Consider the following 27,602-nt stretch of genomic DNA (forward strand, 5'->3'; position numbering starts at 1 on the left):
TCAATTACGCCCACAGAAAGGGCGAGTATGATGCTGTTGGACAAATGTATATATGAGATGATCCTGACCCAGCTGTCCCCCACCAGCTGCTCTGATGTACGTCATGAGGTCCCCGACTGCAGGGAGCACACGGACCTGAAGATTTTGTTCATGTTATGAATTCCTATACGGTGGCAGGACTTGTTCTATCGAATGGGACATAGCCGGTTGCAAAAAGATGGAGAGTCACACCAGCTGGGCTGGGTGGCAGAGGCTAAAGAGATCAGGGGAGCATCCCCCCACCTGGGCCAGCATCCCACTGATAGCGCAGGGGCCATTCCCATCCAGGTCTGCAGCCGAAGGGGTTTGGTGTAACACTGTCAGCGCTCACACAAAGATATTTGTCTGTGTAGTAACTGTGGGGAACCCAGGTTGCCTAACCCAGGGCACAGAGCAGATGCCAGCACGTGCCTGGAGCTGCCCACCCCTTGGAATCTGTCACCTGCAGTGTGAGCTGCTCAACAAAAGGGGTTTGTGTTCCCACGCTAGAGCAAGTCCTTTATCAGGGGATAAAAATACATCTACAGAGCTACCTAAAAGGGAATACAATTAGAAAAATGCTTTGTTGGAAAACAGAAGGATTAAATAGATGAAGCAGTAAGATAAAATCTGATGGACAGAAAAACGAAGCAGTCCTTCTACCTGCGTGCTAACTTGCATTTTCTTATGTAGCTCTCTAGAGGTCTTTGTTTTGCTAGTTTTGAGAGGTTTTGTTAGGTTTCTTCCTCTTCTCTCTTGTCACTCAAATATTGTAAAACACATTGTTAAGAATTCCTGTCTGCTGGCCTATTATTTATTAAGTGTTGTTTTGTGCTGCTCATTTTTTTTGTCTCCCACATAACAATTACTTGTGGATTTTAATCTTTCCTCTCAACTTAACACTGGGAGGTTATATATTCAAAAGCATAAATTGCACAGCTACCAGTGATTTTGATAGTCTCTTATAATGCAATCCGTTAGGTGTATCTGAGAGAGATGCACATTTCGGGAAATTCTGATGTACTCTGCGACATGCCAAATTACACACAGGGAATGCCTGAGAATCTGCTCGTTTTCTGACAGCTACTGAAAGGTATTTACACAATTGTTTAATCAGCATTTAAAGTATACTGGTTTGTAAAGTTAAATCCTGAATAGGAAAGCAAAAACCACAAAAGAGATGTTGGGTTACATCTAGAAATGCAGGAGTTGAACTGAATTCTTACTGATACCTTGTATGTTTGCATATAAGATGTATGTATACGTACACGCCAAAATCCCTCTGAATTCAGTGGTTTTTGATAAATCACCGAGAGGGCAAAAAATAAGCTTATTAGTTGTTTAGCCCAGTGACTGTTAAAGGCATTTCTCTCAAATGTTGCTACACACTGGAAAAATTTCTGATATGAGGAGGCACTTATTAAACCACTCCATTAATTCGGGAATAGGTAGGGTTGCTCCTAGGAATAGGTTAGAAAAATTAAATAAACTAGACTGTTGGAAGACCATCTTAATTATAGAAAGTACACGTAATACTTGTTTACAAATCAATACAAGTTTCACTTGTAAAGATTTGTTACTTCATTGTGTTATGTGTGTGTGTATTTACATATAGAGATGAATATATTTGAATATTGCTTAGATCTGTTTTTCTGAGGCAGGAAATAGATCTCAGAAAACCTGTTCTCCTACCTGAAAGTCTTTATCTTAACACACGGGAGAGCAATTTCACTAACAAAAGACTATGTTAGGATGCCAAATTAAAATCTGATGAAAACTGGGAAAATAAAAGACTTTTTTGACATTTACAGTTAATGCCACAAAAATGTTAGTTTAATCAGACAATATGGTTAATCACAAAGGTGAAATTGGAAGTTGCCAGCCCTGAATGCTAGTGTAAAAGTTAATAAATTCAGCTTATAATCATTATGCACATGCTAGTTATAATAATTTACTGTCCATACCAAATCTTTATAAGCATTGTAATTAAATATAAAATGCACATTAGAATTATAATGAGTAATTAGGGCAACATAACTAATATGCATAAAAGTCCCGAAGCTCATTAAAATGTTAAAAGACGAAACCTGTTTTAGCTGGAGTTTTTTTCCATGCTTTCTGTGCCTGCCTGAATGCCAGTGTGTTGCATTCGTTGTTTTAAGTGCTCCTTTAGACATTTAAAAGCAAAATGAAAATATTTGGGTAGGAAACCAGATTCAGCAGTGCTTTGCATCGTTTCTAGATGGAACATAAGTTGCAAAATTCGGTTTCCCAGCACAAATGTCTGACTCAGGCGAACATGTTGGTGATATCAGATGAGCAGAAAATAATTATAGAGCTCTTTTAGCACAGGAGTGGGAGACGAAGACGATAGTTTTCACGTCTTTCTCATTAACACGTTGGGAGAGAGATATGGAGCGCAGTGAGTACTCAGCATCATCACATGAGACTTTAATAGGGGTATTTATTGAAACTTCAATTGTTTCACTAAAATTAAAGGGGATGCACACACTTCGGAGCGTGTGTACGCACTTGATGTAGTGCTCATTTATCCTGAAATCTCTACCAGGTCCCCCCAAGGCTCACAGACTGAACTGAGCAAATTGCCTAATGAACTCACATTGTATTTGGTTGTGGGATGGGAATAACTCAGCTGTCACATCGGTGTTCTTGCTGATGCTGTGTTGTGCTCCTGTCCTGTGTGGTGCTTTTTTCCTGTTACTCCTAAACGAGAAGGAAAATAAACAGTTGTACTTTTCCCACACTCTTTTAGCAATAACTGATAGCACCTGAACTCATGACGGTGCTAGGTGGTATAGAGGCATGTTCTGCTTTGCTGGGTAAGACTTGCATGGCTCCCATGAAATGATGTCAAACCCACAGTGAGCAGCTGTGGCATCTTGCATCACCTCCAGGTTTGTGTCGGGTCTCATCCTCCTCACCCACATGCTTCTCATGTCAAATCCCTCTGGTGGGGATAAATAAATACCTTTTCTGTGGGGATAATAAATATGTATTTTGGGTCAACGGCTTTACATCCTGAACTATTTCATGTAGGGACAAACGTGAAAGGGCATTTGTAAAACCCCATTTAAGCTGAGTCTCTGAGCACCCACTTGAAAAAGCCTTTCCCAGCAAAGCACTTAGACGTATTTGAGAAATTGATATTAAGTAAGTTCCAGTAATTTATTTTCAAGTCAGAAATGAAGCATTTATTTTAAGTGCTTTGCTCCACAGGGATGAACTGTGGGAGAGGGTTGAAATAGGATCCGCAGTAGGGAGAGTAAACCTACAAATACAAGTCACAAAAGCCCAGTACTGCTCACAGATAGTTATAATTGGGTTTTTTCTTTGTTATTTTATATAACCATTATTTAGGAAATATAAAAATGACAAATACATTTAAAATTATTAGTCTTACACAAGGTTTTCTTGTTAACATCACTGTTACATTTTACTGCAGTACCTTCTATCAGACCACAAACTTTTCTATTATATTCTCCTCCTTGGGAGTTCTCTGTGGCTGTCATCCCATTCTTTCCTCCAGTAGGCTTTTCCACGTAAAGGGTTTCACTCTCTACTGATGCTCTATACCTTTGAGACAAGTTGTTATTTTCTTGTTCACTTGTGTGTTTATTATTATTTATAATGAAGTGCTCTGCACACACTCAGAAGAACGTCTGTGTCTCTTCAACACAACTGGAATCTCTTCCCATGTAACCTGTGGAGGGGAAAACCTGGTAAAGCCTTCAGTTATGGAGGCTGTGGAGTCTGAGGGAAGACTTTCTGGAGCCTTGCCTGCCCCATGACTCCTTTCAGCCTCTAGTTCTTTTATGTTGCATCTTTAACTAAAATTTCTCTCATTTTTCCACTATTTTTCCAGCTGTAACTAGTTTATTTTAAATTTGTTTATTAAAGCTGCTGTTTCTTTTTACCTTTTTAATCTTTCATTAGATCTTTAAGCTTGTGACCATCTGTATGTATTCCTTACCTTCTATTGCCCACTCAGGACTTTTGCTAGCATCTGTTTGATCAATCAGCCGAATAGAGCAGGATTGCATTGTTAATGATACTAAACGATTTTCTGTAATAGTTTAAGTCATCGTTATTAAACTCCTGAATAAAAACATTTTCCTAGATGACCAGTATTTATCCTTGCTATTGATTCCCTAAGCAGCTGTAAAAACCCAAGAGCAGCTGCCTGTAGGTGATATGCGGGATTACCTGCTGCATTTGTGGGCAGCGATGCTGGTATGGCTGGTAGTGGTCCTAATGGCCTTGCAGGAAGCCTGCCAGGGTTTTTGGAAGGCATCTAATAGCCATTGGGATTGGGCAGGATTTAAATCACCCCCCTCAGTAATTTAAGAGGGTCAGACACACGTGCGCACACGCACACACACCCCCTCCCTCCATCATGCTCCCTGTGCGGAGCAGGGAGTGCGCTGGAAGCCCTCGCCCCCATGCTGTGCATAACACCCTATAAAAGGGTATCAGCAGAGGGCTGGCAAGTTTATTAGCAATACAAAAGAAAATAAAGCAAGTTATAAAGAGCTGCAGAATGATCTAATGAGGTGGAGGAGATCAGGCAGGGGGATAATCAGTGCTGAGAAATGCGGAGACCTCACAGGGGGGAGGAACGGGGTTGGGGGAACCATCACTGCATGTGTTTCGGGAATTTTCTAAATTCTTGGGGTGCTACCCAGGAGGAAGGATCATGTTATTTTCTGCATGTTTATTATAACCTACCCCAACCACCTGCCCAGCAACCCCACCTGGAGGCAGAATGTTGTCAGCCTCCATCCTTATCTTCTCCGGGATGGTTTGGCGGATCTTGTACATCCCTGCTGTACTTAGCAACTCTGGTGTCGGGGAGATTGTTCACCAAAAAACCAGTCTATGTCCAGTAACTGTGATGGTAGAATTGGATTGAACCTTGTGAGCACTTGTTAACATAATATACGAGCTTTCCTTTTGCTAAATTATATGTATTTCGATCAATATAGTATTCCTTCTGATTGTTATAACCTCGAAATCTTTTATGTAGGAGAAAACACATGCAGCCCCAGTAACATAAGAACGTAGACAACTACAACATGACTGACAGCAATAAGAACAAATCACGTGTGTCTTCTCAAAAATGAGTCTTTGCTGACAACATGGAAAAATATTTTTTAAAACTATATGAAATAGTGGAGGCCAATGTGTTTGTCTCTTTCCTTTCCAAAACAAACCTTGGCAACCAGCAGCAGCAGTTATTTGAGTGTGCAATTTCACCTGGAGATACTCAGTCTTCCACACCAGTGGAAGGGTCTGATGGATTTTTGGTTCAGAGCATTACTAATCAGTGCACCAGAAATGTGCCTGCATCGCATAATTTATCTTTATACTAAAAAAAGAAAATAACCTGAAAATGAAAAAATCTAAGAAAATGGTGACTCTAAGCTGTCTTCGGTTGTGTATTAACCGGGCATTTCCTAGAGCAGAGAATATTGATTTTTATTCTGAACAAACAAAAGCTGAAATCCTTCTGAAAGGGAGATCTAAGAAAACATCCTTTTCAGAAGTTTTTCAGTATTTTCCAAACAAAACTCTGCCTCACTGGACAGCAATGCCCAGAATTGTGATTTGTAGCTGGGATCCAGCTGGCATCCCTTTCCCAGCTGCACTGGGAGTGCAGTGCCTGGAGCTCCTGCCTGAAAAAGCATGAGCAAGTTGAACATTTTTATGGATCATTTAATTTTAAAATTTATTACCAGTGATGTTCTGCATTTATTTAAAAAACAACCAAACAAAAAAAATCCTAAAAAAAACATCAAGCAAAAGGTGGGCAGGCTACACTGAGAAGCATGAAGTTGGCACTTCTTGGAAAAAAGCTTTCTACGTGGCTCAGGCCTTTGCTGGTCTTTTATTTGCCCTTTCTGCTTAACTTGTGAGAATTAAATATTGTCGATGTAGTATGCACAAAGTGTGGTACATTAATTTCAAACTCGGTTTTTTGCTAATAATCCTACCCACTCTGAATTAGAAAAAAATCCAAATATTTTTACTCCCTCTGTATAATGCAGCAAAATGTTTGCCCCTTACTATAAAGATTTCCAAGAAGCCACTGCATGGTGATGTGGAGAAAGGGCTGGATAAAGTACTGTTCCCTGCTATTTAAGGGCTTGCAGACCTTGTGGAACCTGTGGGGTGGTTGTGGCTCTTCTCTTGCACAGGACAAAATCCACAGTCTTGATAATCTTCCCAGTGTCTTTCAGCACCCAAAAGACAAAACCCACAGTCACTGAAAATCTTCCCAGAATCTTTCAATAATGATGGAAATACATTATAGCTTAAACTCAACTTTCAGTTCGTGAAAGCTTGCCCAATGTACAGACCCAGTTCCTCTCCTAGAATTTCTCTGGTGTCCCCAAAAATAGATGATATCTACTTACACTTGCCATGTTCAGTTTATTCCAGGTGCAGAAAATCTCCATCCCTCTCTTGGGCAGGTGTCCTGGTACTGCTAGTGGGCTGCCCCGTGGAGCAGGCAGGATTAGAGATTGCCTCAGCACACAGGAGAATGGTGGTAAAAATAACAGGTGATCAGTAAAGGAGAAGCGTGGGGTAGCATCCATGTGTGGGTGAGGACTTGCACAAACGTAAGATGGGCAGTCCGGCTTATGCCACTGAAATCCCAAGGGGCAATGGGGAAAGAAACGCCATGTTAGGACAGCAATGGCAGGATATCATCACTTGTACAAAACCATCATGTGCAGATCAGGCAGAGCACCCTCCCTGTTCCACTTGGAGGCATCTCCCTGGTAGTGCTGCATCTCGTGTCGGACACACTCACCCGGGGAAAGTGTGGGTGAACTGGAGGACTTCCAGGCACCACAACAACCAAGCAAATTTTTTTGGAAATGTGACATATGAAATGAGAGATAGAATTGAGTTACTTTTAGGCTGAGTTTGTTTAGATAAATGAGGACTGAGGACTGAGAGAATGAGTACACAAGTCTTTAAATGGATAAAATTTTTCTTCAAAGAGAAATTTAGTCCTGTTCTTCATATCACTGATGACAAAATAAGTAACAGTTTAATGCTGCAGCAAGGTACATAACCATGTGGATAAGTCAGTGCCAGTGTGTTGCCATCCAGGCAGGCTGTGGCTCTTCCAGGAGCTTTGAAACCTCAGGATGGAGGGTCCATCAGGACCACCTGGTTCAGGCTGGCCCCATTTTGGGCAGGCTGGTGGACAAGGTCCCCCCAGGAATCCAGAACCACAATGTCAGACAGGCATGGATAAACAGGGAAGGGAGCTGGTATTTCTCCGAATGCCAGGGATTTGGGCTCAGCGCCCTGCAGCTGGGAGCCCCAGGGCCTGCCTGCTCAGGACAGTGCTCCCCAGCCATGGTCACACATGAACTAATGGTGGAGAAATATCCTAGCAGTTATGTTGCAGTGTTTGCATCTTTCTTATAACTTGAGGGAAGCAGTAGAAATGCTGGCAGGTAATCCATGGTCCCAGGGCAGGTGGAAACCATGTGTGAGAGAGACACCTCCTCCTGGTCATAGCCCAGCTTTCATCAACCTCCATTGACCGTGTACCTGTGCAGTAGATGTTTGTTTTCTTCCACTGTCCGGGTAATGCTTTTGTATGGCTCATCTTGCACAAATTTTGCTTGTGTATGGCTCCTCTTGCACAATTTTAGTATTATTCGTTTGAACATTTCAGAAGCACAAGCTGATCCACAAGCTTTGTGGTGTTCTGAGTAGCTGCTGGTGCCATACGGTGCTGTAGGAGCAGAGGCAAAATGTAACCAGTTCACAGCTCTTCATGTGATCAGTCTCACTCAAAGTTATCTTTTAAAAGTCTTGGTTGCACGTACCACTTCCTTTCTCAGGAAGGAGTAAGCTTTGTAAGTCCCTGTTATTTTTATGGAGTAACAAAACAATTTTTTTTTTTCCTATGCAGATTATGGAGAACTAGTCCTGTGAATTGGTTATACCTTTATTATCCAGTTGAAATTTTAATGTTACTTGTTGAAAGTTAATGAATTTATGGATTGGTTTGATGTTATCATTGGGAAGAGAAAGTTGAAGGCAGAGGGTGTGTTTGCCAGCTGTGGAAAATTGTAGTCAATCTGTCTGCCTGACTTGGAGTAGGACATGAGCGATGGGTGAGAGGAAACCAGTTCTCTGTTTAATCCCACCCAAAACATCTTCACGTGGTTTTGTTGAACATCAAGACTTGTGCATAAGTGCTAAGAGTGCACATTTGCTTTCACTGGGCTGTGACAGCTGGATTCCTGCGCAATGTTCTACACATCTGGAAAAGCAGCCGTTGATGGTGTTGCTGAAGGACGGATGTGCGATGAGATGTGCAATGGAGCTGACCCGCCTGTGTGGGGAACCGGCTGTCACTCTGCTTTTTCACGTATCTAATGCTTCTTTAATGTGGCTGGTTCCTGTAAAAGATTATGGTCTCTTATCATGGTGCACTGAGTGATGGGTGAGACAGTGGAAGAAGCAGACAAGAAGCAGTCAGCATTTTACATGTACATAAACACCTTAAAGCAACATCTGGAAAACTGCTGGGGAAAAAATAAACAGATTTTTATTTATAAGTTCTGTGTTTTTGTTTTTATAGCTTTTTTATGATGCACATAAATTACTGTTTAAAAACAGAAAATGTAAAAGGAATTCCAGGGAGAAGCAGTTGTCGTTCAGCCTTTCCTTTGATAATTTCTTTCCTGAGGAATTTGTTGTGTTTTATTTTCAGCTTATGGTTGCCTTTTGCTGGCAACGGGAAAAACCGACAATCACTTTTTGTCTTTATTTGTACCTGTAGTTCTAAGCTTAAAATGCTTATTGGTATTTACAATGTTTACTATTTAAATATATTTACTGAAACAACTCTATATCCAGTGTAATACTAGAAAAGTCACGCTATTATATGGTATTTACGGTTGGTTCATAATTGTGAAGGTAAGTTTGTTTTTTTAATATACAAACAACATCTCAAAGGCCATTTGAGCTTGTGCGGTTTATGGGGCGTTTGCAGAAGACATGATACACAAGATAAGTGGTGCTGGCCATGTTGTCTTTGCTATGGACTTTGCACCCCAGGTGCTGCCATACCCCTCCCCAGCTGTAGGGGGTCCCCCCCGGTCAAGCCCAGTGGAACCCCACAGCCTCTCAGCGAGCACCAGTGTTGAGGCTTCATGTGCCTCATTCCCAGGTTTTAAATACATCTTGTACAACACTAACACAGATAAATATACTTAATGTTGAGTAACTCAGTTGGAAAAACAGCTTTTTTTCAGTACAGGATTTGCATTTCTTCATGTCTCAGTTGTGTTTTTTACACCAGATACACAGTTCTGTATCAGAATCTGGTGTGTGGGATAATTTTTACACTGCTGGAAGAAAACGTGATTCAATGTGAATCGAGCTGGAAAACATGCACCAGGCTGAAAGTAACGTAAAGCGTGCTGAAGAGAAGTGGCGTTAAACAATCTACGTATCTAGATGCAAATATCCATTTTACAATTCTTTTTTTTCAGTTGCCCCCACAATTCAGGAACTTAAATCCAGCGGTGTGATGCTTGGAGGGAACGGACTGATACGGTGCGAAGGTGCAGGAGTTCCTGCCCCGGTCTTTGAGTGGTACAAAGGAGAGAGGAAGTAAGTAGCCAGCACTCGCCAACCCCCTTGTGCTGCTGGGGTTGCTGCCTGCCTGCGGGGACACGGGTGGAAGACAGAGGAGACCACCAGGCTGGGTTTGCCCCCGTGATGACAAGTCCAGCAGGCTGTCCTGGAATTAATGCCAAGCTTTAAACAGCAGGTGCTTGGAGGTGCAGGCTACCAACAGCCATTCTACATGGCTTTTGGGGGAGTTTCTCAGTTTCCTTGTGGTCATAGTTTCTGTGCTCAAAAATGAGGATTATCAGGCTGTCCGTGTCTGGGCTGTGATAGTGATAAATTCAATAATGAGCCTAACAATTAAATTTGCTTTAATAATTACAGCCTTTTATGTATAATAACCAGAAAGGCACTGAAAAAAAACCTACTAAAAGAGTCTTTTTTTTTTTTAAGTTCATCTTCATAGGTTTCCTGTTGAGGGTTTCGGGGTGTTGAAGGTTGGTTCATGAACAAGGCTTTTAACCAATACTTAATGTGTATGAATTTTCACCCAGTTGTGCCATTAGTGGTCTAGACTGCAGGTTTATAGTCCACAGACTCAAGTAGAGCTGCTGCATTTCACAGCATCCAAGAGGGGGTCAGGGGAGTGCTCTCTGCTTGAACCCTAAAAACTGACCATGTGCATAGGTTTTGTTTACAGTCATCTTCACTTCCATGTTGTTAATGCTATGTAATGATAACAGGCATCTCTGCAGGGTTGTCTTTATTTTTAAAAGCAGCTCATTAAACAGGTAGATATTTTTCTTTTTTAATAGGAAATTTTGTTTTACAGCTCTTAGCTTATCTAAGAGTTTGTTTCTGTTAACTTTACATATTGGTGCAAAAGCAAGTGGATATTGTCACTTGTAAACCTCTGTTCATACGCATCTTCTAGCTTCTGGAATTTCTTGTCTTCCAAGTGCTGGGTTTCTCAGCTCAAACATCCCATTAAGCCTGGGAGTTGACATGAGAATATTAATGACAATTTTTCATAGAAAGCCATCTGTCAGCTCATTTCTTACTGGCCAGCTGCTCCCCTTTAGGAGCATTAGCTACTCATCTTCCTTCGTGAGTTTTCAGAGCAGTCATCACTATTGCACTTTGACCATATCCTAAAGCATTCTCTAAAACAATAAAATCAGTCTTTACTATATATAACAGTAAACATTTTTTTTCTGTTGATGAAATTCAACTGCATCCTATTTCCAAAGATGCATATTATATTGTACGCATGTTTGGGGAGAGTTGCAGCAGAAATATATATTATGTAGAAAGTATTGTAGCGCAGGTTTTAGCACTCTGGATTCAATTAGCATTTTCCAGCACAATAATCACGTTTCTATTTATAACACTGACCAATGCCTTTCTTCATGTGTGCATTCAGCGCTACAGCAGCAGCAAGAAAGACTAAGCGGAGTATTTTAGGATGCCAAAGTTGTGCCTTCTGTTTCTGTTGGTGTATCACCTGAGGCTTGCTATATTCAGCAAGAAATATACTGTCCTGTTGTGTCTTATTGCTCAAATATTACGTTAAATCTAATGGTCCATCCTTTTTTGTTAAGCTGTTGTTCACAGATATGCTAGACATACATGACTACAGAGGTACTGGGAATCTCTGAACCTCCACCACTTGCAGGAAAGAAGAAAATCCATACATATTGGGTGTTTTCTCCAGTATATTCCCTGGATATACTGATGATGGAAAGCCAGTATAGAATGAGCATTGGGCAGCTCAGTCATTGTTTTAATGAAAAACTGAGAAGAGTCAGCTTTCTTAGGTAGTTTAGAGTAGCATGTACATTATCCTGCAGATAATTTGCAGATATAATACAAGACTAAATTTATATACTGAGAGTGCACACTCTGCTATATTTCCTGCTAATAGAATAGAGGAAATCTCATTTTCATCAGTCTTGGATTGGGATTTTTTTTTTTTTTTGTGAATGTGATTGAATCTTTGAATAAATGAACAGTGGGAGTTAGATCTGAAACCCCAAGTATACGATCAGTGTCTGAAACAAGCCTTTTGGGTCTGTAAACTGTATTGTTGTTACTTAGATTAATGTAAATCCAAACTCTCAGTTTCCAGGCTCCAGGGATCATCTCATCATAAAATAGCCATTAAAACTAAACATAAAAGCAGTTGCAGATTACATCCAGTTAAAACTACTGGTCTTCGAGGCAGAGAGCTTGCAGGATTAATTCTGCCTAATCACCAAGCTCACAAGAGCTGCTGTTCATTAACTTTCCGTAAGCACTGGCACACAAGCATGCTTTGCGATATTCTTCCCTGGCCAAGCACGAGGCAAGGAGCCCAAAGCCTGAGAGCTGCAGCCCACAGGAGGCTGTGCTGCTTTCCGGGGCAGGGAGCAGGCAGGAGGACCACCTCTGCTCTCCTGTTGTAGCTGGGGAAAGGCGAGGAGGGGTCCTACAGGCAGGTTGCAGACCATCTAGCACTTTATCTGTCAAAAGCGGTGCCTTGAACTCCACATGGGAGCTGTCAGGTGCCTGCGCAAACCCCAAGCCAAGGGTACCCCAAGATGGGGAGGGTGGGGTGACCTGGGAAGGGACAGGAAATTTTGGGGGGAAAGTTAATAAAAGCTTCTTAGAATTGTAAAAGGGTGTGTCTCTAAAACTTTACAAGCATTCCCTGCAGAGAGGAGAATGGCTTCACTGCGCTGACTTCCAGTTTCTGAAATTCACAACTGTTCAATTATGTCATGTTATAGGGTTATGCAGAAATTAGATCTCAGACATTAAATAGCCACAGGGAAGAAGTCCCAAAGACACCTATCTAAAAATATTAATTCCCTTATCCTTGACAATGCAAACAAGACTTATATTTGAAATAACAAAACTCATTATAATGGCTTAATATATTATAATAATGCAAAGGTATTCAAATATGAAACCAAAGGTAGGTGCCCCTCAGGGCTGGTACTGATGCATGATCTTCTTTAGATGCACAGGCATAATATCTGGAATAAAAAGGAGATAGCTCTTCCTTTTATACCTAGTGGTACAAAGCAGTAAGGTGAGAAATGTGTAGGGTGGCTGCACACAACTTAAAATGCCATTCCACCCTGAGAAGTAACTTGGTAAAACCTAGACAAGTAATAAACATTGTGTTCAGTCAATAAGCAAATCAGAGCAGCACGTGGGAGTAATTAATTTAAAAGTAAAAGCATCTGGTTCTTACAACTGCAAATGGAAACCTCAGAACTGCTGAGTTATGCTAACTAGTGCCGACTCCTCCATCCGTTAACTATGTGGTCTATTGATATGCATATCTATCTGATTCCATTTACTCCACTCCCAGTTCTGGCCCCACCAGTGTCAGCCACTTCCTAGCATGGATGTGGAGGGAAGATGATGCTGTCCAAACTGCGCTGGCAGGATCAGTGGGAGAGGAAGGAGGGCGACAGGAGGAGGGAAAGGGGTCTGCGTTGGCACCCACAACGCTTGTCCTTTCGGCAGCCTGGGGAAGGCAGCAGATCACATCAAGCAGACGCAGTTAATGTTTTGATATGAATGTCGCCTCTGACAGGGCATGGGGATGGCAGAACTCCCAATACCTCATTGTTTTCCGGACAAAAAAAAAAAAAAAGAGTTAAACCTTACAGCTGTAGGATAGAGATGCTACAGTTCAAACTGCAGTTATAGGCTAAAAGGATGGATGTGGCTTGGTAACAGCTGGCAGGAATAAGCCATAGATGGAAGTGAAGATATCGCTTCAGTACCCCAAGATCCCCTGGGAGAGGGGGAGGAGAGGAAATTGGCAGGGTTCAAAGCCCAAAAGGCAGCAGGAAGGGATGATGGCTGCAGCTTGTGCCCTCCTTGCTGGGGAAGGGGCATCCCGAGGAAAGCACCTGACCTGGGGCTGGAGACACTAACTTGGGTGTGCTGCTGAGCACCTCCCTGCTCTGCCTACCCGAGCACTGCATCCACAGCATCGGTTGCTGCCATGTCGATAACGCTGTCACTGGCTACATGCTGTGGCATGCTGGCATGGGAGCATCGTAGCAGGGTCTGTTTTGGAGCAGAGAAGGCTCTTGGGTTTTTCTGCAGCAGAGGGACAGACATTGGCAGTTTTAGAAGGAGAACATCCATGTGCAGAAGCACGTGCATAGGTTGAAAGGACAAACCTCTGCCTTTTACAAGTCTGGAGAAAAGACGAATCTTCCAACTGTAGCATTCACCCCAAATCAGGCATTTCAATTCCATTTTTTTGTTTCTTGCAAAACCATGTGTGTCCATTGGATGTGCTATGTCTTCTCCCCAATGATGGGCTGCGCAGAGAAGACCAGAAACCTTTACAGCAACACAAACTGCACAGGGAAGAGAAACTCCTTGTATGTGCAGCAACATAAAGAGATTAAATGGGAGCAGAGGCACTCATGTAATGATGACAAATATTCAATCCACAATATGCAGAAGAGCAATTAATGATATATCTGAAATGTTTTTAGACAGAATGCTAAAAGATTGCATTAATTCCCAGGATATATGATTATATCTTTAAATATATCAAACACAAATTTTATACTTAATCTGGAACTCTGCTCCTTATGTGAAATATAAGGAATTATGAGTAATCAGCTATAACTAGTGTTTTAATATCATGGTTACTCTTCTCATATCCTTGTTTGATCAGACATGGTTTACCTACAACAGCAATATTTAAAATAGTCATCTTTCTTTGCCCCAGTGCAGCAGCAGTGCTTCTGACATCACTTTGGAAGCAACATCAAAAGACCTGCACAGTTCCTATGAAATTTGGGGTGGAAAACTCAAAGCCAGGGAAACAGAGATGAGTAAAAAAAGCCCTGGTGTGGCTTTTTCCTGTGCTTTGTTACCTGGTTTCTGTTCAGGTTGCTGTCTCAGGATGCAGTGCTGCTGTAGCACATCTTTGCTAGTTAAAAGTCTATTTCGTAGCTGTAGAGCCCTGTAAAACAAAATGCGGTCACAATCCTACATAGTCCCATATTAGGCTACCTATACATCTGCCATCAGCTGGAGGTGTGTAAGGACAAAAGCAATCTCCAGAGTCTGAAAAAACTCCCTCTGGAAGACTTATCATAATACTTTTCTGCCCCAAGTAAGGTATTTAAATTTTTAGTTAGGTTTGTCCAATTTATAATCTAAGCTCTCCATCTGAGAGTTTATATCCTATCCTATGGCCAGGCAGGGAGGGCCGTGGGTGTTGGTCTTTATTTTCTTTTGACTGAAGGACACACAGGCAGAAACTGTTGCCTTCAACACTCCACAGGTCCAGCGTTGCCCATGGCCTTTCCGAGCTGCTGCTATGACAAGTTTGCTCAAAAGACTCCATCGGCAGCTTGCAAACAGCTTGCTGTGCTACCCGTTATGTCTTTAAAAAAAGGGAAAAAAAGAAAAAAGAAAAAAAGTGATTTATTGCTTATGGTATATGAGTTACAGAAGTTTTCTTTTTGCTTTCTAGACTGATCAATGGTCAACAAGGAATTACTATTAAAAATTATAGTACAAGATCACTTCTTACTGTTACCAATGTGACAGAAGAGCATTTTGGCAACTATACATGTGTCGCTGCCAACAAGCTAGGGACGACCAATGCCAGCCTGCCTCTCAACCGTAAGTAACATGGACATGTGGCAAATGTTCATGGCTGTTTGTTTCCACATACATGGACTCGAAAGCCAAAAAACAGTAGTGTTTTTTCCCCCCTCGTTTTTCCATGAGGCATATAAATATCATTGCGCTCTTCAGTACTGGGAAATAATGCTCCTGGTTGTTTATTCCAAGCTGCAGAAGGGTTTCTGTTCTGAAAGTGATGGCATATTTTGGGGGTATCAATGAGTTATGAATCTACAAGAAACCCCAACTAAACCCAACCCGCCGTCATAGTATAGAGGCAGAACTAGCATGACAAAATATTTCTGCTCAGAATAGCAATAATAGATCACTAAGGTACCACTTTAAACAAAGTTAAAAAATTTTTCAGCTGGTTTCAAGGAGAATACTGGGCTGAATAATTGGGGTGTGCCAGAGCCCTGCTCACAGGTCGGTTTGTCGTTTGTTGGCCTCTGGTACAGAGAAGTTGTGGAGGACTTGAAGTTAAATCTTTTGGAAAAGGCAATAAGCATTGTAATAGGCAAAGCAAAGCACTGAGATTTTTAGCATGAAGGTTACCTAAAGCGGGTCTCAAATGTCCTGCTTGAAAGATATTTTTATCTGTGAGTTTGTAGTATTTCACATTTGTTGAATATCTAGCCACCTGTTAGTGGCATCCAAAGATGTTCATAGTTGAATTTCGGTGCTGATCTGTTTTAATAGTGATAAAACTGAAACACAAAATTTAGAATATATCCTACACACTTTTCCTACATAAAGATATTCCTTATTGAGTGGAAATGTAAATTTTCAGTTGCTTAAATCCTAGGTTTATTGCTTTCTAGCCATGATAGTTACTATATGGTATGCATTGTCAGGATATTCTAAATCACTGCAGAAGAGATATAATAAGCAGAAAATAGCACGAAGCCTTTCCTGCCATTTTATTTAACGTTTGAGCAATCATTAACAAAGTGGGAACAATGTTATGCTTATTTTAAACAGAAAATGCAAGAAGTGAAAACAAAATAATATGCCAGAAGCAGATAGAATTTGGTGTATTTGCAATTCAGATAAGGTAAAATGAACATTTTGTTATATTTTTAACAGAGCAGAGCTGAAACTGTCTCATCATTGCTGCCAGGATTTTATCAGTTTTAAATTGTTGAGGTACCATGGAGCCACCCTTAACAAAAACACCTTGAGATGCAGAGGTTGAAAATGTCATATAAGTATCAAGTACATTGTTGCAAATCATAAAAATAGATGTTCTCCATCATGAAGGAGATGGGATGTGTGAAGCAGAACAGTCTGAGAGCAAATACTGAAATCTGGGTCTGATCCTGACCTCACAGAATGAAATATGGGGGTGATGTTAGCTCAGAGGTTTGACTGAAAGGCCAAGATGAAACATCTTATTTTATACTACATTTTTTTTAATCTAGTCAAAACAAGGAGAGATTTCCAAAGGTGGTGATCTAGATTTCAGTTGGAAATGAAGACTATTTGGTGGAATTTTTTACTTGTGCATAGTTTGCATTAATGTTATCTAGAAAGAGTATCACTCAAAGAAAAGAAAATCACAGGGTAGCAACTTTTTACGTATGGACTCCTTAATCCTTCAGAGATCATTTTCTCTTGTGAAGCACTGCTTACATTTTATTTTGTTGGCAATGATAGCTGAACATATGCGCTGGTTCAGGTATGTGTGGGGGAAGTGTTAGCAGTTAGTGGTTGGTTGCAATATTCGATAGTCAAATATAGGGTTAAGTATAACTTTATCATCATGTTACTTGACAAATGTTAAAGATTAGATATTGATGTCTTATTTCAGCCTGTATTTTAAACTGTTAATTGCATTGGTGCAATACAGTCTGAGATGCAGGGCGGTTGGAATAGCATCATTAATGCAGCGGCCAGTAACAGCCGCAATTCGCGAGCCCTGCTGCGTGCCCCGCTGCATTCCCTTGTGAAATCACAATGGGTGCGCAAATACACCGGGGGTTTTATCAAAACGCTGTCACAATGCACAGCTATAGCCGGAGCACTTCAAATCCTGAACTTAGAAACTTGCACACCTCCACTGTTAGGTATTGGCACCTTGCCCAATACCGCCAAGTAATTGCTAATTGTCTGTTTCTGTCTGGTGTAGGGGTTTTTTTTAAGAAAACTGTTTATAGCAGAGTTAGAAAATCTGTATCTTCTTTCTTTGCACATCCCCATATAATATATAAATTACATCATAGCTCTGCACAGCTGGGAGCCTTTCTCAGGGTCATAGTTAATCATATTCTCCATTATCGGTGTCTGCATCCTATGCAGATATAAAAGTCAAGGATGCCAGAAAAAGGATTATTTCTTCTACTACCAAGAGGGCTCTGGCTCTCTGTGAGGCAACCTTGAGCTAATAGAAACTCATAAAGTGGGTAAGGGGATGTCAGGACAAGGTAAAAGCTGACTTTGTGTGGCTGTGGGCATGGACTGAGCGAAGGAGATGGTAGATTAATGAAGCTGTACCTGATGGTTCCTGTGGGATGGATGGGGCAGGAGGAGAACTTGTCTGGGGTATGGCTGCTCACCCATGGACAGAGGACTACCCCACTGCTGCTGTGAATCAGGAACACCCAGCAGAAGGTCACCCAGAGCCACTCTGTCCCAGGGACAGATAACCAGATCAGACTGCAGAAGAACTTCATGTCTGGGACGTTATGAACATCCCAGGTCCCACAAACGTAATGAAATTTATCATATCACTAACTGAAGACTTGTTGGCCATGTCTAAGATCTAGCTATTAATAATAAATTCAGCAGCTGTAAGATAGAAAGACTTAGCCTTCAGGGAAAAATACAGAGAAGCAGTGGTTCCAATAAATTAATAATGAAAGGCAATTTGCTAATTATTCATGGTTAAGTCCTCTGTATCATCCAAATGTGTTGGTTTTTGTGGGAAAGCTTATGAGGTACATGACCCTCCCAGAGCACCCACATGAGGAGTGTTTGTTGGACAGTCCCATCCTGCCATCTATGGGCCTAATTGATCAGATGTTTAGCACTGTCTGTGCTAGCTTTTCCCAGAATTTCTGGTGCTTAAGAATAATGTAGTCCTTTCCTGTAAATAAAGGACGGATTTGCTGATTCATTAAACGCAGGAGATGAGGTGTTATGGTGGGTACCCAGGGTAAGGGGTTCCAGCTACAGGGGCGAGGAGCCAACAGCGAATGGAATAGCCCTTTTTTAATTAAGCAGATTTTGCTTTTAAATTAGTACAATCTTAATTCAAGACAAAAGGCATTTTCCTACAAACAAATTTGCAAGGCCACTGCAAGTGGAGTAGCTTATTGTTAACTACTGGCACTGAGGTAGGTTTATTCAACTGTTTTTCTCAAGCAGCCAAAACTGAGATGGTCTCTATTGCTGCTAAAGCAGCAACATCCTTACTGAGATGTCTCCTGTCCTTGCACTTTCCTGGCCAGGACCCACAGCTGGTAGTGGATTTCTTACTTTCTCTTATCAAAGCTGAGTCATGGCAGAAGGCTTTTCCTACCTTTCACGGATGAGGATAAAGGTGGAGCCGTTGCTCAGCCCCTGCTCCCCGCAGCAGGATGTGGGGTGAGGTGCTGCCACCGCAAGTCCTTGATGAGCTGCTGGGCCAGACATGGGGCTCAGCTCCACTCCATGGCACCGGAGATCCAGGCTGTGTAAGTCAGGTTGTAGGGTGCGTTATTTTATTGTCCTGGCTCAATCAGGCATGCAACACAAACCCCACGCCTTTGTATGCCTGTCCTCATCTCCTCTCTCCTCTGCCATGTTAAATTAGGGCAGGAAACGGGATGGTTGTTTAAATCCTGCATTTTTAATCTGCATGTAGAATTAATCTATACAACTATAGAAACTATAAATCTACTGAAGGGACTGTTCATAGAGGCATTAAATTCACTGTTACATTTGTGATCTCTGTGTGTCCCCTGAAGATGTCATCCACAAAAGTCTGGCTTCATATAAGCCATCACCTCACAGAAGATGAAAACAATCGTTACTTCTCTAGTATATATATGTGTTTAGTCTTATGTAAAGGTATTATTTTTATTTTCTAAATAGCTCCCCCTATATGTCCTTTAGCATTTTTAGGAATGCTATCAATAATTTGTCTGGTAAGTGGTACCTTTCTTAAGAAAACTTGGAATACGGAGGAAACATACATGTCTGTTACTAACAGCTACCAAAGGAATTATTTCCTTTATATGGCTGGTTATATGATCCACAGATGTTACTGGTGTTCAGGTTTATACAGAAATCTTAGATATATTATCAGTAATTATTTAAAAACATAAATAATTGTGAAGAGCTGCAGAAAAGGTCAATAATGACATTTGGAAGGAGAAGGAGCATAGCAAGGTGTGTGAGAGATGTGGTAGTATTTTCTGTGCTCATTTAATTGCCGCAGCTAAACAGAACTACTTTATTGAATAAGCACCCAACTGTGAACTTACGGTTAGTGCAACATGCTTATAATCTTGTCTTAAACATTTCTACATGCTAGGAAGCGCCAGACCGTGCCCTCAATTTATATGTGTTGATTGCATTGGTTCCTACATAAAGATTCCCAATTAAACTGCTGTATTAATATTTTTAATACATTGGGTTTCATGTCTGAAATGCAAAAAAAGTTAATATGCTTCCAAAAATTTAAATTAACTCATTGTAAATTGCGCATAACATGTAATAATACGCATGTTCCTCGGTGGCACTGTGTATAATTGGTGTAGCGTTGGCTACATCTACTGGAACATCAAAGATCCAGAGGTATCAAGGGTATTTGTAGAGTGGTATAATAGCCTTTCTATGACACATCTTCTGAATAAGGGGACAGGCAACCATTTTCCATGGTCATCTCCTGCTGTACAAATCAAAGAAAAACTAGGCTTAAGGGGGCTTCAGAGATCATCTGAGTCATCTGACTGAGGGTTGGCTCACAATGCCAGTCGTTGTTCCTGGCAGATGTTGGACTCCTCCCCTCAATCCATAGTTGACCCATCATGGTGAGGTTGTAGCCATGCTTCTTTCTTGAATTAGCAACCCTTCCTTCATATTTAAACCAGACATCATCTTAGTGTAGCTGAAGCCTGTTTCCACCTGTCATAGTCACCAAGGGAAGAAAAGAAAGCAGGGTTTTGCAGGGGTAAGGAGAAATAAGATCTGGGCACAGGTAGGGAAGAGCAGTCCATGGAAAAATAATTGTCTCCAAGTTCATAAAAGCCTAACATGAAATGAGCAAGAGAATGATCCAAAATTAGCAAATTTACGCACGGATAAACACGTGTTTGCACTACTATCGTCAGCAATAGTGACGACAGAGTGGCCAAGCTTGCTGCTGGGGCACGTACCTTTCCATTACCATTTTGCAATGGTAATTTATGATTGTCTGATGCCTGGGCTGCCATCGTATTCCTGAAGTGACCCTTCTTAACCCTTAAAAGTTTCTGTATGCCCTTATTCCTCCAGCTTTAGTGAGCTTTAGATTTATTTCCTTTTTTTTTACCCTGTCTTTTTTTCTTACCCAAACACATCCGGGAGCTGGTATGTGAGCTTCTCAAACTCAGACTCTCTGGAGCCATATTTAGAGCAAAGGGGCCATGCAATGCAGCCGTGCTGCCTGGATCTGGTGGCAGCAGCCACACTGCTCAGGTTAGTGATGTAGCAGGTCCGTCTGTGGGGCACTCAGTTTGACGTGCTCCCCTCATGCATGGTGCATGGCCCCGGCTGCTGTCCAAGACCTCCTTCAGGATGAGCATTTGTTATTCTGACTGGAATTACATCCCCCTGATGCAGACAAGATCTGGGCTGCATCGTTGGCCGTGCTCACCTCTCCCTGACGGACCTACAGACCTCCCACAGGAGTTGTCCTGTACTCTCCAGGCTGCGTGTGGGCCCTGCAACGCTGGCACTGCTGCAGGTGGCCCTTATTATCAGTAATTTAGCTTTTAGTTATCATGCAAAGACTGCTTGGGTTGTCTTCTGTTCGTATAGTTTGGTGTCATCGTTAAACTCAGCGGTTTCATTTTATTGACTGAGAAATCATATTTTAGTGTATTTGGGTATGTGACAGGTTTCTGCTAAGTTTTAGCTCAATAGCTTTTCCTAGCCTACCAAATTTGACATTTCTAGAAAGAAATTTATTCTCCAGGGAAATTCCCTTTATGTCTACAGTTTCAGCGGTTGTCCAATTACCTAAGAAAGATTTTAGTATTTTATCTATCAAATACTGTCCTGCAAAGCAAATCAAACTTAAATTTGCATAGTTCCTTGTTATGTCGCAGCCAGGCAGGCTGGCTTGCACAAAAAAAAAAAATAAATTAGATAGCTATATCTATATACTTATAAAAATTTAAATGAAAATTCCTGTAGTCATTAGGAGCCTTTTCAAAGACTGCTACAGTCAGTCAAAAGACATTTATTGACTTAATAAGGTTTGGGTCAAGCCCCAAGTCTCCTGTGGACATAACTGTGCAGAGAACTGATGCCATGGATGTAATTTTTCACTGGGGGGATCCCATTCAGTCCTGCCTGCAGGGGTGCAGTCATTGCCTTGATCTGCTCATCCAGCTCCTGCTGAGTGAGCAGGGAAGATCTCTTCCTCTGCATCTCAGGAGGGGTGATGGACAGGGAGCAGATTTTAAATCCATTCTGGGAGCTTCCAAATCCTTTGTAAAGGGGTGGTCATGAGTCTGAGCTGTCATGCTTTCTTACAGCTTCTGACCTGCTGCAAGGGACTTCCAGGTCCACACCTGTAGGGTTTCATGGCATACCCTTTAAAAAGCCAAACAAATCTTTGATGATGCATTGTCCCATCTGGAAGCTCATAACGTCTGTGGTGTACCTCTTCTGTTACAGACTGAAGGTGATTTTGCTTTTTTTCCCCCTCTGTGTGCGCTCTGTCTTCACTGGTGGGTCTTCTGGTCTAAGTCCTTGGTTTTGCTTACCACATCCAAGTTGGCCTAATAGGACTAGCTGCTACAGGAGAGGTGATCCATCACAGAAAAGACCTGTCCTGGGAATGGAGACTGGGACAGACACCAAGCTCCTGAATAGTGTGTTGAAATTCAGAGAATTAGAGAGACAGGGTTATAAATCTGGGAGTCGGTTCCTCCGGCACCTCTCTCAAAGATCAAGGTGTATTCATCCAGGGCATTTTAATTGAGTGATCATGTTACCAATGGAAAACAGTTCTCTGAAAACTTTCAGGCATCCCCAATGGGATTCATAGGCAAGGTAAAAACCTTTCTTCCCTCTTTCTTCCCTGTTCTTGCACAGGGTGAAATTGAGGCATACAATGCAACAGAACAGCACACAAGTAAAACAGAAACTTTTCTTCACATCACAAGGACACCTGGGGGACTAATTTCATAAGATATTGCTGAGACAAGGAGCCCAACGGAGTTAAAAACTCAGCACCTTAAATTCATATATTCATACAGAATAAGATAAATCGCCAAATCTTCCATTTATGTAAGTCGTAATAATTCTGTTAGATGTTGGGCTTGATATCCTTCCATATGGATGCCAACTGCTGCTCCAGGTAACAATTACTGAGAGTTAAGGAGAAGTTTTCTCTAAATCAATTTTCCAGCTTGAGCTTTATTTTGAATTATATGACAATAAGTGACTGAGGTAGGACAAGGTAGAAATAACCCATCTGAGCAAGGCCAATAATATGTGTTTCTCCTTGATGTTTAGAAGAAACTTTAAAAGCCTGAGAGTGTATCTGTGTTTGATGAAAAAAAAAGAAAACACCAAACCCAGAGATCTTTGCTATGGAACCTTAGTGAAGCTGCCTTTATGTTATGTTTTGTTACATTTGTGTTTATAGTCTCAAATTGTGCAATTATAACCATAGATAACAATGTTTAGACACATATTCTTACTGAATTGGATAAATCAGGAAGGTTGAAGCATGTCTAGAAGCATGTCTAAATGTTCATCTTGGGTATCAGTTAATTGCAATGATTAAAACATTCAAGGTCATCTGTGGAATTTATTTACAGCACGCTGCTGAAGGCAGTGGCAGCCTGTGCCCCAACCAGGGCAAGGAGTGCCAAAAGTCAGAGCTCTTCTTGAACTTGTATTTCCTTTCAAGAGGTAGAAAACCTTGAAGTAAATTAACTTTTTAGAAAAACTGAAAATCCAAGTAATACTGTGCGTAGCAGCCGGGAAGAAAACTAGAAGTGCTATAATGTAATGATATAAATGTATTTTACAACTCAATCTGGAATACAGACTTCAGCCTTGGCCTCAAAAATTTTGAAGAATGGCAGGGGACATTCATAAAGGGGTGATGGGAAACAACGGATGAAAAAATTCCTATGTCGAGATTAAAGATGATTACTGTCTATCATCTAAAGAAAAACAGGCTTATTGAAATACCGGCTAATTTAGGGAAGGTGTATTAGGAAGTTTTCTCACTAAACAAGCCCAAGAGAGCTTTCACTTACACTAATCAGTGGCAAATTTTAAACTTAATACAAAGCACTTCTTCAATAAAATATTATTAAGTGTAGAACTTATCTTCATAACAAGTTGTTGAGACCAAAGCTCATGGGGCTTTAAAAAAGAATCAACTATTGATCAAGGATATCAAGAATTTTCATTAAAATCATAGAATAGATTTTAAACCCAAGACTTCAGTATTTCAGCGAATAGTCTGACAGGTTGGAAAATGCCATGACTGAGATAATTTGCCGAATAAATTCTAGGTTATTTAACAAAAGCAGCTGCTTGAAACCAAACAATGTTTATCTGAAAAACATGTTGTGCTTCTCATGTCAAGTGTCCTCTGATTTAGAGATTACTAGAAAAATAGAGACAGAGATGATCTCCAGAGCTTCGATTGACATTTTTCTGAGAGCTGCTATATGTTCCTAAGTATCTGACCAGTTTGTGAACTGAAGAAAATTAGAAAGAAAAAAAATTCTTTTTTTCTGCTGCAAGAAAGCTAAAATAGATTCAGATTTAAAACAGTAAGCTTTATAAGTGAGCCCACACTATAAACACTAATTAACCTCTGTACCTAATCACATAAGTAATAAAATGCTGAGGTTTTTCAATAAGCATCTAAAATAGAGAGCTAAATTAATGGTATCCATATTTCCACCTACAGGTTTATATGTTGAGATTTTGACTGTTTTTTAAATAATAAATTGAGTAGAAGAGCTTAGTCTTCTCAGGGATTTTCTAAACCTCAGGCAAAAAACATTGGTATCAGATGTTTAGATATTGCTTGTAATAATAGAAATAATTAAGGAAAAAGACCTATGATGGAATTTTTCAGAAATGTATTTTTTTTCCCAAACATATTATCATAAGTAACAAAGTTCATTCCTTGACTTGAAAATCTACCATGAAGTATCAACAACAGTAATCAGAATTTTACTGTGCAGTAAGGTGCTGTTACTGTTATAGACCTTCTGTTATAAACTGACCTGTAAAAAGATACTCAGATTTTTAGACTATGCAATATTTAGATTTCACAAACTTTATTCAAAGATAAAACACATCCCTGAGAACTCGATAATTTAAATTCTGTTAATTTACTCAGTTAAAATGCTATTCCGAGAGAAAGAACAAAATATTTCATTTTAAATTGTTGGGGTTGTGAGGGAGAGAGCAACAAATCTCATGAAGTAACCACACCATAAACTAAGGCACACCACAGTATAGCAGTGATGTACAGCATTTTTTTATTTAGCCAATAAAACGTACATCTGGTACCAGCCCCTTTCCTCTCCTAATGCTATTGCTGAGCTTTCCACGGTGCTGCAAGTATACGAGAAAATGTCTGTCAGGTTGGAGAAACTAACTTTGGAGTACGGATCCAACAATGTTGTATCTAAATCAATAGAGACTTTAATGTTTTTAAAGCTATGATTTTACAGCTAAAGGTAGTTCTATGCAGTTCTTAGTCTTCCTCAGCAAGGTACATTTCTTCACCTTCTTTACCCTTCTTCTTAACCTACAGCTGAGTTTAAAAAATAGATTCCTGCTATTTTCAGAGCAGTATGTTGTATAAAGTATGTCTGTTTTAAAATATTACTTTTAATCAATGACTAAGTGGTTGTATTTTTGAAGCAAAATATCATTCTTGCTAAACATCAAAACACTTTCCCTGAGTGCAGATTTCTCAATTAGGATGCAACATGAAAAAAGGATTAAAGTTTCCCTGTACTACTTGTTATCATCCTGTCTGAATTTCAGTATGTCACCCATCAGACACGTGGTTCTCCTACTAAAGAAATTTTGCAGCCAGTCCATTTCTGTTTGCAAACGAAAGGCTTGTTCTTGACCTTTCACCCTTTGATCTCAACCAGCAGTTGCTGAAACTGCTCCTGGGCTCTGTAAATATTGTTCCACAGTTCAGTGTGCAACCTGAGCATAGATCGTCATGTCCAGGACATGCAAGAGTCAATGCAAGTCAGAAGGGTAGTTTAGGTCTTTACAGTCTTTGTTAATACTTGTTATATAAAATACCCTACAAAATTTGCATTAATTTAAATAAAATTCCCAGTCCCAGGACTGGAACCATCACTCCCCAATTTATAACAAGTGTTTCCCGGAGTGCCTGGGAGTTTTCTTGAAAATAAAAGTACTTTTCATGCATTTTCTCTTAGTACATCTGTAGTTACGGACACAGTCATTTTGGAAGGAGGGGAGTGAGGAGGAACGTGGCATGTCTGACCTCATGTCCTTGGTCTGATGCCAGCCTGAGCTGCAGCCGTGCAGCCGCCCCGGCACAGCGGAGCAGGAAGGAGCTGTGGCTGGAGCTCATTACAGAGCTGCTAACAACTCTTAATTCTTGCTCTGTTTGCTCAGGGTTTTGGAACTGACGCCTGGCTGCGATGCTGCACATGACCACAGAGTGAAAGGAAATTGCCCTCGAATAAACATTTGCATGATCCCATTCGAGCAAAGCAAAGGCTGGGAGAGGGTTGTTTCTACATGTAAATCAATGCAACGAAGCACAGCTTGGGAAAATAACTGCTTAGGCTAAGGGATAAATCTGGTCCAAAAATTGAATGGGTATGAATTTGTCATGCATAAATCCAGGCTAAGAGAGGAGGATTTCTAACCCTTAGAACAGCTGGGTTCTGCAACAGTCTTCAATAGAGAGTGGTGGGGCAAGCAACTGAAATTATCTTGACAGTGAAGCTTAGTGAGTTTATCAAAAGGATTTGTCTTCAGTGCTAAAGAAATGAACCAAAAGCCTCAGGTCTGCTCCATACAAAAAAAAAAGTCTAAAAAGAAGATGCAGCTCTTGAGTACAATTCCTTTTCCACAGTTCCAATGAACACCTTACTGCAAAACTAAACAAAACCCAATTTCACCCAGAGATTTAGTGTTCGTTTGATTTTATTATCCTGTTTAGCAAGTGCGGTATGTGGTTGGCATTAACGAAAACAATTGGCCTGGGGCTAACTCTACCTAAAGCCCTCTTCCTAGCTACTCATTTCTAGGTTTTTTAAGGTGTTTTTTATTGTTTTACATTTCAGAAAAGAAGTCCTGTTTGTCTTTTTGCAGATGAAGATTTGTTTCCTGTTCAATACATTAGAAGGAATCAGTTTGTTGTGCATGTTATTAAAGCAGTGAAAGGATGATGTAGTGAGGGTCAGTGTAGGCATCCTTGGTGCTGAGAGGGACTGCAAGAGGAGTTGGGGCCAGTCCAGGGTTGTCGCAGCAAACTTTAGGTGGATTTGGTATTGAAAAGAACAGACAAGATACTTCCGTTTACAGAAATAATATGTTTAGGTTGTGCATGCTGATAGTATATTTATAATATGCTAATAGTAGTTCATCTGTGCAACAAGATTCTAAGCTGTAGCGTGACACTTACCTTAACAAATTGTGCTGATTCTGCATTAGAAGCAGTAGCAGAAGAGCAGATCTACCTCTGACCTTGGCAGGGAATCGTCCTTGTTTTATGTGTAATCTTCTGCGGCAGGATCCTGATATGTAAATAACAGGTAATCTAATATTTCAAATTTCACTACCTTGACCAAGAAAAAGTTATCAGGTCTGACAACTATCACAGTCTGATATATCTAAATCCCTTGTGGGAGATAAGTGAATCTTTAGAGAAGCACATGTTGTTTATTTTAAACCATTGATGTGTGTGCTTGGATCCTCTGTTTTCTTGTAGGCTATTTGCAGCAGACTTCCGTTCCTTGATCTCAGCTTTTAATAGCTCCCCAGGCAATAAATGCATTTCCTTCCTCTGAGTGTTTGCACAATGACTTGTTCTATAGATTAGCCAGGCACTGTTCTCATGTTCTACCTAT

The 27,602-nt window shown here is 40.7% G+C and overlaps 1 protein-coding gene across 1 annotated transcript in view; it reads left to right on the forward strand.

Annotated features, from left to right (window-relative positions):
* Positions 1-27,602, forward strand: part of NEGR1 (neuronal growth regulator 1) — a 312,227-nt gene that overhangs the window by 236,623 nt on the left and 48,002 nt on the right. The window contains exons 5-6 of the mRNA XM_064454830.1: positions 9,567-9,687; positions 15,146-15,297. Coding sequence (XP_064310900.1) covers positions 9,567-9,687; positions 15,146-15,297 — 273 coding nt within the window. The remainder of the gene's footprint in view (positions 1-9,566; positions 9,688-15,145; positions 15,298-27,602) is intronic.

This window comes from Phalacrocorax carbo, chromosome 6 (assembly GCF_963921805.1).
Source record: "Phalacrocorax carbo chromosome 6, bPhaCar2.1, whole genome shotgun sequence".
Lineage (NCBI taxonomy): Eukaryota > Metazoa > Chordata > Aves > Suliformes > Phalacrocoracidae > Phalacrocorax > Phalacrocorax carbo.